Source organism: Astatotilapia calliptera, chromosome 4 (assembly GCF_900246225.1).
Source record: "Astatotilapia calliptera chromosome 4, fAstCal1.2, whole genome shotgun sequence".
Taxonomy (NCBI): domain Eukaryota; kingdom Metazoa; phylum Chordata; class Actinopteri; order Cichliformes; family Cichlidae; genus Astatotilapia; species Astatotilapia calliptera.
The window spans coordinates 25,305,900-25,316,164 of NC_039305.1; the positions used below are offsets into that span (position 1 = coordinate 25,305,900).

General features: G+C 40.3%; 1 protein-coding gene across 3 annotated transcripts; it reads right to left on the bottom strand.

The window, feature by feature from the left end:
• Window positions 1-274: 274 nt before the first annotated feature.
• Window positions 275-7,246, bottom strand: cd9r (CD9 molecule related). 3 transcript variants are annotated; one of them, XM_026165720.1, is made up of 9 exons: window positions 7,119-7,244; window positions 6,751-6,862; window positions 4,800-4,905; window positions 4,599-4,696; window positions 2,342-2,416; window positions 2,147-2,248; window positions 1,790-1,885; window positions 1,594-1,677; window positions 275-522 (listed from the first exon to the last, which is right to left on the bottom strand). In XM_026165720.1, exons 2-9 carry the CDS (start codon window positions 6,814-6,816, stop codon window positions 433-435), a joined length of 717 nt encoding a protein of 238 aa, XP_026021505.1. In that variant the 5' UTR covers window positions 6,817-6,862; window positions 7,119-7,244; the 3' UTR covers window positions 275-432. The 3 variants fall into 3 exon arrangements, with proteins under 3 accessions (XP_026021505.1, XP_026021503.1, XP_026021504.1); XM_026165718.1 differs by having other exon boundaries at window positions 455-1,335; window positions 7,119-7,246; XM_026165719.1 differs by lacking the exon at window positions 7,119-7,244 and adding an exon at window positions 6,945-7,108 and having other exon boundaries at window positions 455-1,335.
• Window positions 7,247-10,265: the final 3,019 nt, after the last annotated feature.

Below are 10,265 nucleotides of genomic sequence, written 5' to 3' on the forward strand. Positions count from 1 at the left end.
ATGCATCTTTCTGCACCTTCAGCGTCCGTATGCTCATGGCCACGTTGTTTCTCTTCCCCCTTTAACGTGGCCCTAATACTCATTCATAAATAAACAGCGTAACTTTTCAGGAGAAAAAATGTTTTAAAAAAAAATAAAATTCATGTTTTACCAGCTGAATTTGTTAATGTGTTCTCATGGCTGGGTTTGGCCACAATAATCTAGAGGCCTGTCAGGTTAGTGCACATGTTACAGGATTTATTAAGCTAAATATCTAAAAAAACAAAAAAAAAAAAAAAAAAACCCAAAAAAAACACCTTTTAATCAAAATATGGTTCTGAAGTAATGTAATCATAGCTAAAGGAAAATATGTAAACACTGATGTGCTGCTTGTATGTAAAGCAGTGGCCTTTGACAGGAGGTGGTTAAGGGTGTAAAACCCTAATCCGCCTCTTAGTACACATTTGAGTAGTACACTGTCCTCTCCTGATGGGCATTCTTGAGCTGGTTCAGGAGAACTATGGCGCAGACCATGGCCATCATCTGTTGTGCAGACAAAGGAGGAGGGCAAGTAAAGAGCAGGGATGGGATAAAGAGCTATGCAATGACCAACCCACTACATCATCCCGAGAACTGAACCAGCAACAGGTGAAAGAGTGTGAAGGAGGCTAGACCTTCCAGCCACAGCAATCAGATAGCACCCAGCTACAGAAGTGTTTGAGAAAGTGTGAGAGAGAAGTCGAAACAAACAGGACAAATCCAACCCTGTTGATATACTGGCCGTGTGTGTTTAAAGGCACTAAAGTAAAGATTGAAGAGTTGACTAGTGGTGGAGGGAATATTCAGAGCGCCAGATGTCTTATACTGTTTTGCCAGCAAATGTCAATCCTTCTGCAGATGAAGCAACTTTGGTGATTTTAAAAATGTGAAAACTCATTTGCTAAATGCTGTGATCTGCTGTCAAACCTGTCAACTGTAAGCTGAGTCGTGTGTGTGTGTGTGTGTTAGGTTGGATTTCTCCTATAACTGCTAATGATAAAAATTTGAGACAATGCTGAGAGCAGCAGATGGAGTATGTGTAATTCACACTAAAGCAATGTGGAGTAAAATCAAAATGGCGAGAAAAGCGCAGTGAGAATGAAGAGTGCACTAAGCATAAGCCACAGGGATGTTGGCTGCGCTGAGAGGAGTGAAAAAGACCGGCTCCTGGTCAGCACGTGTGCTGGTGACTACTTCATGCTGAGCTGGCAGAAAGTTAGCCTGAGTAGAAGTGGTCTGAGTCAGGATAATGTACTGAGGTGTTGAGGCAGAAACGATCTTTCTGCTGAGGGTAATGCTGCAAATCAGAGCAATGAACTTTGGAATGATTGGGGAAATAAAATGAGAAGAAAAAGTTCGAAAAGGGAGGGGAAAGAAGTATTTAAGAGAGAAGAGTGCAAAGTGATTAATGTATGGCCATTGACATGAACAACAATATAGAACCTTTAGTACTGTGTATAGACTAATAGTAACAGGAACAACAGACTGTGCTATCTTCTTCCCTACTATTTGTAGCATTTGCCAACTCATTTGAAGCTTTACTTGTTGCAAAGTAAACATGCATTATTTGCCTACCAGGAGCACTCCAGTTCCAACGAAGGTGCCCATCATCATTGGTGCTTTACCGATAAAGACATCTGCAATGACGCCAGGACAGCTCTGCAGGAAGACCGAACAAACTGAGCATCTAGTACAGTACAGCTGAGTGAAAGAGGTAAAGCAGTGGTGGCAGGACCACTGTAAACGGCTTCATTTATTGGCACCAACTTACATCCATCTTGATGTGTTCAAAAAACCCATCTGGTTCGGGGCAGGTCTGCTTAACGAGCTCTATTATGGAGACGCCAGTTAATCCACAGCAGTGAAGCTGCAAAGCAGGCAGATGAAGGAAGAGGTGAAGGGAGGCAAAAAACAAGTCTTAAACACTACCCTGCGCAGCCCTGTGGAGAAACTAAACACCTTTACTGCTTCCACAGGAATTGATGGAAACAGCTGACAGTGACGTCTTCTCGGTGTGTATCAGCCATATAACTTGTATGCATAAAGCAGAAAAGACTTGAGTATGCAGGAAGTAAGAGTTAAAATTTAGTATTAGGTAAAAATGAAAAACAGCAGCTTATATACGTACAGTGTTGTGGATGAAGGTGAGTGTGACAGCAATTCCTGGGTCTTGATTGGCCACATAGATAGTATACAAGCTAGCATAGAACTCGGCAAACCTGAGTCCAACCTTTAACATGAGAGATCAAAACACAATCTTATGGTCAGGACATACTGGACACATTAATTGATTTTCATCCCTTTTATCAGTATTTTCTCTCACCTCATTGCTTTTAATGTTGACAAGCACTCCAACAACAACTACCAGTGTAGCCAGTATGGCCAGAAGGGCAGAGAACTGAAGGGACAGGAAGAACTCTGTTAACTTAAACACTTTTAAACACATAGGAACAGGAAGTGAAACAGCTTTTCCAGTTTTATGTGGGTGCATCAAGAGAAGACGAGGCTTAACATTGCAGTAAATTCTAACAAGGACCTGTTTCAAGCTTGACTAAATGTTCAAATTCCCTATCCCTTCCTTGCATCTGGGATTCTTCCTGCAGGTTTGATACAGCCTGAAGATTTCAGAGCAAAACATTTAACTGGTACTGGACATCCATTAATTTCCTTTAACTTTAACATCCTTAAAAACCAAGAGGGCTTGACCCGAGGATGTAATTTACAGTTAGGACACCGTACATTTGCACAGCAAAGGGGAAAAAAAAACAGCCAAGAAAACTGAGGTCACTGTGTGATTATTGCCAGTTGCCTGTTTCGTCAGCGTGATTACACACAAAGTTACAAAATATCCTCTGTCAAGGCCAACTGGGCAATACACTTCACACGATGCAATCAAATGTTCTGTGTATCTGAACCTGGATAAAGGTCTGAATCAAAAGGCCAAATGTTTAAGTGGTTCAAAAACCTCTGCATCATATAAGATGCTCAAAAGGTGCTTGCACACTCCTGTGTTTCAGACCTCCCAAAAGTAACTACAGCTTTCAGCAAGATGTGAAGAAACAAATTCTGCAACTTTATGTGCAAAACATCTGCATGTTGTGTTGAAGAGACATCAACTTAAGTTGAGCTCGAGCTGTGCTGTACTTTTGATGTAATACCAATCTAAACCAAAAGATGGAGCAGTGAGTCAGTGTGGTCTTTTGGGTGGTTAAAAGAAATAAACGACCAGATTCTTTTCTTTTATCCAGCTGGCCAAACTTTCTTATCCATATGTTGGCCTTCTGTCTTTAAAAGAAAGCAATTAGCTAGCTTTCTTGAAGTTCCTAACTTCGGTCATTGAGGCTAACAATTATAAACCTCTTTTAATATTTAAAGTCATGATATTCTAGTGCATGATCCAAGAATGGAATTGCACAATTCAATGCAGTTGCGAAGACCTTGTCTGATTGGTGGGGTTGGGACAGTTTTGCATTGCAAATCTCTAAACTTTTAGCCGTGTAGCTCCTGCAGACCAGAGACACACGCCAACCTTTCTGCACTCTATTTCTACACTGTGTTTAGACTCAGATAGGATAAAATATTTGCACTCATGCTAAAAACCTTAGTAGGCTTACTGATCTGGCAGCAATAAGGGGAATCAATGGGGAACCAACTATATAAACAGAACCAATAATGACAGTAGCATCAATAAAAACAAAGTTTTTGGTTTTTACCACAATGCTACGCTCGGCTTTTGTTTGACTTTAAACAAAGTCGGCTTTTAACACTTAGTATGCCACATGATGTTAACCTGCCTTGTATCTCATATCATCTTAGACTATTTGACTGATGGGGGGAGCAGAAGCTCTGTAAATAGCCGTCCTTCCTTCCTTCCTGTTTCATTGTGTCATCGATGAATGGAGAAGACTGAGTACTTTCCTCTGGCACTCTGACTTGTCTCTGTGGTTCCACAGAAATTATGTTGTAACAACTTGTTGAACTTGATGTACACGTTAGAATCAAGGATCTGATCTGAATAACGACTTTACACAGATTTTACCATTTGCACCAGCATGTAGGTGATGCATGTGCTCTAACATTTAAGCACCATTTCCAGCATTCACCTTAACCTCTGATGCTGGCACTGGGGTGGTTTTAAAACGTTTCACCGTCTTCCTGTTAAACACAGATAAAAGCCTGAACAGTAACGTTAAAATTTGCCATAAAGTTAATGAATAAAGGAGTCCTCCAGGAAGCAGCGGGGTATTTAAGCTTGTTCTGAACATGTCTTTGCAGGGCACTTCTTGTTCAGGGCGGTTTTTTTAATTTAATTTAATTTTATTTTTATTTAATGACTCCTAAGAAACGAGACCAAATGGGATTACTAGGGGTATACTAAACGTTACTAACACATTTTTGTTTTGGTTTCTCTGACTAAACCTAAAAAGCAACCTAAAACTTTCCCATAACAGTTAAAAGGTGTAACCACTGTGCGACACAGGGTTTTGTGTTCACAGCACAGGAAACAGCTGGTCTGACACCCATCTTTACGGAAAAGTGAGACTGTAAGCCAACATGCATTACCCATCAAAACAACTCACCACTTGCAGAGCGCATCTCTTCTCGTTGCAGGCACCGTAGTCTCCAAACATCACCACAAACAGCATCACTGCCCCGAGAGCGATCAGCACAGTCACACCTGTTAACAAAACGGAGCGGGAAAGAGGGCCGTTTCTGTCTGTTAAATATGCATCGGAGCAAAATGTACCATCGTGATTCTTCGACCTAATAAATGCACCGACCCATAACAAATGCGCTGGAGCTTAATTCCTCCACATGGAAGATCGCTCTTGTGTTGTCGCTGAACCTCAACCACAAACCAAGTCCAAGGAAGGCAAACCCCACCACCTGTCACATGAGGAAATAAAACCAGGACAAAAGTGTAATGAACAACATTCTTGGTTACTTTCACATCTGGTTACTGAAATATAGGTTTTTAGGGTCTATATTTATAAACCATGCTGTGTGACAGATGAGTGTTTTTCACACTGTGCAGAACAGCTGGCAGAGGGGACAAACAACCAAGAAATTGGCATTTCAGGCATTTAAGACAGCTTTCTTCTGATTGGCTGTCCCTCGCAAGCATAACATTTACACGGGATGTGGGCGGGACTGATGCTGTGATGACCACATTAAGGATTTTGCTCTCGTTGATGTCATACAGAACCAAGAAGAACAGTTAAAATAGAAAAGTTAAACCATTTAGTATTATAGTATAAAGTATTATTTAGTATTTTATCCAATACCATAAAGTTCTCTCACTTTGTTTTTTTGATTGTCAAGCACTGGCACTGAAACCTGCTACAAATGTTGCAATAAGACAGAGTTTATAGAATTAAAGAAGTTGAAAATGTCGCAGTGATACCATGTTGTATCAGTCTTTTTGTCCGGCACTCAAAAGATTTTATTTTTAAATATTTACATTTATTACATATAATTTACATATCGTGTTTCATAGAAACATGTTTCAGGTCTTGTTTGGTCACAGAACGATGTGATGGCTAAATGAGGCCGACAGGATTTTACTCACAAATCTGGAAGTGGTGTCAGGAGACGAGGTGGAGGAGGGTCAGAAAGAAACAGGTGAAAGCTGAGATTGAGGACATACCAGCTTTTGAGGAGCCTTAGTGGGGACTACATGATTCAAAGTCTATTATGGACTTTGAAGTATAGTGTAAGCTAAGACTCTGACGTGGTGGCATTTGGTTTCTCAGTTGCTGCACAAAACACCGAGGTGTGAAGGGTAATCATCTATCCGCGGCAGCATTGTTCATGCTGTTTAGGAAAGTTTTCACTTCTTCTTTTCAGACGGCTTTATTCTTTTTCCACTCATCGGAGATACTGCCTTATTTTAAAGAGTCTGTACAATTTAACCTCACATTTCTGAAATCCCACTAAATAGCTAAGAACAAAAATGAATTGGTGGGTCTTAATTTGATCCCATCCCATACAACTCCTATTTTGTTATTTTTGTGACTATTAATACACACACACACACACACACACACACACACATATATATATTTCAAAAATTAAATACTGTTGGGTTCCTATCAGCTTATAGATGTGCCAAGCACACAGTTTACACTGATGGTAAAGGTGATTCCTGAAAATGAAAGTAACCTCTCTTGGTATCCTAAGAAACGAAACCACAAGGAAACCTGGTGTTGTTCCAAAAAGTGATCGTGTGCAAAACAGTCTACGTTTCTACGTGGGTTTTTTTTTTTTAATTTTGTGTAATGTCTTTGCTTATATCAGTAAACTAACTGTAGCCAATGTGATTTATGGGATTATAAATAAAATAAATGACCTGTTTTGTAAGTATCTGTAAGACTCTTTTATTGTACCCACATTGTAACCATTCCAGTCCAGACCACCTGTAATATCTTTGGAGAACTATTGTTATATTTATTGCAACTTGAAATGTGTTTTACAGATTAGAGTCCAACAGTTCATTAATAGAAGTTCAAATTGTTTGGCAAATACCAGAAACCACTTTTTGGCACAACACCCCTGTTTCATCGCAAAATTACAACTTTTAATCCTTCATGTAAAAAAACAAACGCCTTTTTTCTGCCCGTTTATCTCAAGAATTGATCACAAAACAGGCGAAAGAAAACGAAAGCCATGCTTGGCCTTTCCCTCTACCCTTCCGTAATTAACCACGCAGTATTAAAATCGAGCCGGACTTACCGCGAAGATGATGTTGAAAATGATGAGGATATATTTGCAGAACAAGCCACATCCATCCAGAGCCATGATGATGATGATCAGCGGATCGTTGAGCTGGACACACGGTGAAAGTCTGTAAAGTGCAAAAAGCAGAATTCCCTCACCACTCCGAGCAGGCCTGGCAGATTATGCGCATTTAAAAATACAATACAAACGTTTTCTGTGCTGCTGTGTTAGTTTCTACTATTTCACTCTATTTAATCCGTTAATGCGCATTAAGCAGCCAGTATTGCGTTTAAAAGGTTTAGTAGTCTTTTTGATTTCAAATAGATCACAGCGTGGCAGAAACGCTCGCTGCGAAATCATCTCCCAAACCAATCGATCAATACCTTTATCGATGTTTGTCTGCCTGATTGGTCAGCTCAGCAGGTGGGAAACGAAACAACTAAATCTTGAACGCTGCTGCGTGTGGTTTTCCAAGACTCGATCTGCGTCACGCTCCGCCTCTTCGTCCTCGCTCGGTCTTCTCATTGGGCAAACCACGTGAGTGACACATGCTTTGACCCATGAGAAGGCGCAGCAACGGATCTGTTTTAGAAGAAGAAGAAAGAAAAGGAAACTTAGGGAGAAACGAGAGTTAAAACGACAGCGATAGTGTGATTTACGCATACCAGCAAACAGACCGTGACTGTTTGCGTCATTTAAAATGTTCTAATTTTGCATAAACATAAAAAAAAACACGAAGAATAGGGATCTAAGCTTTTTTTTGTCTATTACAGTTATAATCTTTCTTATTTCTTTTTTTTTCTTGTTTTTTTTGGGTGGGGGAGTCCCACACAGCACACGTGTGGCTTCCGTTCTGTGCACACAGCAAAATACAAAAATAATACCAAATATCTGACAATTGTGTTCTCCAGATTTTATTGCTTTATGCCACCCGTGTCAGTTCTCAGTTATCCAGTAATAAAGATTAAAGATTAGGACAAATGTAACATATGCCAGTCTAAAGAAATCTCAACCTGCTTCATTAAAGAGGACATGAAAGGCGCGAAATCGATCAATGTAGAGCAGTGTCACAAACCACGGAAGCCCCAGAAAAGTGCAATCAAACGATGAGTTTATTAACACACGCGAGAAAACATCAGCATATGTCCTCTGACCAAAATACTAGTGATGTGCGGATCGATCCTGAAATATCGATTCCTCCGATACCAATCATTTATGTTCTAGAATCGATTCTCACATTAAAATATCGATATTTTAGTAATTTAGAGTAAATTTGTGGTTTATCATTAACAGGAACACAGTGGAAAGAAACTATAACATTCGGATTGCCTACATTCAAAGGAACTACTTCCTCTTCCGCCTTTCATAGTCATGTACGAAATACGGCTGTATAAATGTCTCGCAGCCCCTTGGCGTGCGCACTCACAACAATGGCTGAGCGTAATTGTGCGGATGTATTTTACCTCCACAAACAGCTGAGCCGTGGTTTGCAATAAATGTGGCAAAAAAAGGGAGGTGTTGTGGCCATACTTGCCAACCTTGAGACCTCAGAATTAGGGAGACATTCAAAAGGGCTGTTTGGGCGGATAAATATATTTTACAGGGTTTATTTATCGGATAAAATACGTTAAATGTCACCGTTATTATTGGCCGGCCCGGAAACAGCGGGGGTGTCCAAATTCAGAGGCTGCTTCCACCTGAGGACCGGCCTTCGCGGTCTAAAGAAAGCCGGGTAGTACGTCACGAGCTCCCTCGGTGGAGTGAAACTCTGCCGTCTGCTCCTTGCTGTCTAAAATATAACCGGACACTGACGTAAACTCTTCTGTTTAATCAGTTTTCTGTTTGACGTTTATTCAGCTGTGTGAAAACCCCGGAGGAACCCTCCCGAGGGAATAATAAAGTTTAATTTAATCTAATCTAATAACTTTAATCTCAGCCAAACCGATTTACTCACGAACAAATAAAACACTGAAAAAGCCAAACAAGAACATTTTTAAGTTATCAAAGTGACTTGTACATCATGTTTAACCCGAGTAGTGAAAGACCGCGGGGGTTTGAAGACGATGTGTCGGTCGGCTCAGATATTTGAAGTTTACACAGCTACATTCTCACCTGAAAATATGTTAAAAGTTTTTTTGCGACCCAGAAAGAGAAATAAGAGTGATATTAAAACTAAGTCGCTGCCGTCATTGTTGGAAACTGGAACTGGCTGGGCCGCGCTATGAATTCTGCGATATGGTTTTTCAACTTTGTTGTCCGGGTGGAAAATCTGGAGAAAGGTGGGATTCTCCCGGAAAAATCGGGAGGGTTGGCATGTATGGTTGTGGCAACATGACTAACCTTGTCAAACACCTCAGAGTAAATCATATCACAAAATATGACGAGCGTATGTTGAGGCGAACTGAAGAGGAGGAGAGGGACAGGTGCTGCTAGGGTGAGAGTCTCTCACGGAGTCCTTTAGTCCTCCAGGCAGGCAAGGTGTTCAAATAGCGCACAACTTTAGTTTTTTTATTTCTATATGATGAACTCTGCATTATTAAGTGATAAGAAGAAGGTATTCTGATGTCCTGTAATCATTATGACGCTATAATTTGAGATACAATAAATAAAATCCGTTTTGTACAAAGTATCGGTATCGGATCAGTATCGTCGATACCACCCTGAATATTACTTGGTATCGGATCAGAAAGGAAATCAGTGGTATCGCACATCACTACAAAATACATGTTGTGGATACTTATAAAGCAGTGGGGTACACGCCCCCCGTGACATTAGTCACCGTTAATCGTACATTTTTAATAGCTATAAGCAGACATAGAACTTCTCTTTTCGATAACACCTTCCATACAAGGTAATAAACTTCAAGCCCTCAGGGTCTCTGAGGCTAATTATTGACTCTGATCGTCTGTTACCAAGTAGAATAAAATATAGTAAGACACCAAATGAGTTAAGGCCTCAGGCCGGATACATTCCTAGATTATATGTATTATATGTACTGTAAGCATGCATTGCAGTTATCCTTTTATGCACTAAGCCAGACAGAGCTTGAGACCCTCTGTAGACTAATGCAACAACTCTGAATGAGCACAAATATTTATGCAATGTGTATAAAATACTTCTGGCTGTACCTGTAATAAAAGTAAACATAATAAAAGGATCCTCAAATGCAATATCAATACTGTAAGAAATATTATTAAATGAAATAATGCTGTAAAGAATGTTATTAATGCAATTATAATGATACAGATTATATGGCAGCAATGAAAGAATTTCTGTATCTCCACATTCCCTCTTTTGACATTCCAAAAGAAATGTCACCACACCTCGTGTTGTATCACTCCTCAGCCCACTCTATGGCATCTAAGTTCCTCAATGGACACTGGAACACCGGAACGACCGCTCCGGGGTCCCTACGCTTCCCATTGGGACACGAACCAAAAGGGTGCTTTGCCCACAATAATAATACAACCCACTTCTTGTCCATGTTCTAATTAATGTGCTCGGGTCACTCACATTATTCGTGGTTCTTC

What these genes read in the sequence shown, in the direction of transcription:
- cd9r (XM_026165718.1), bottom strand. Translation starts at nt 6,816, where the DNA reads ATGGCTCTGGATGGATGTGGCTTGTTCTGCAAATATATCCTCATCATT. An exon ending in TTGAACACATCAAGATGGAT is followed by an intron (nt 1,678 to 1,789) that starts GTAAGTTGGTGC and finishes GTCTTCCTGCAG; the next exon opens with AGCTGTCCTGGCGTCATTGC. An exon ending in TTGGAACTGGAGTGCTCCTG is followed by an intron (nt 1,336 to 1,593) that starts GTAGGCAAATAA and finishes ATCATTCCAAAG; the next exon opens with TTCATTGCTCTGATTTGCAG.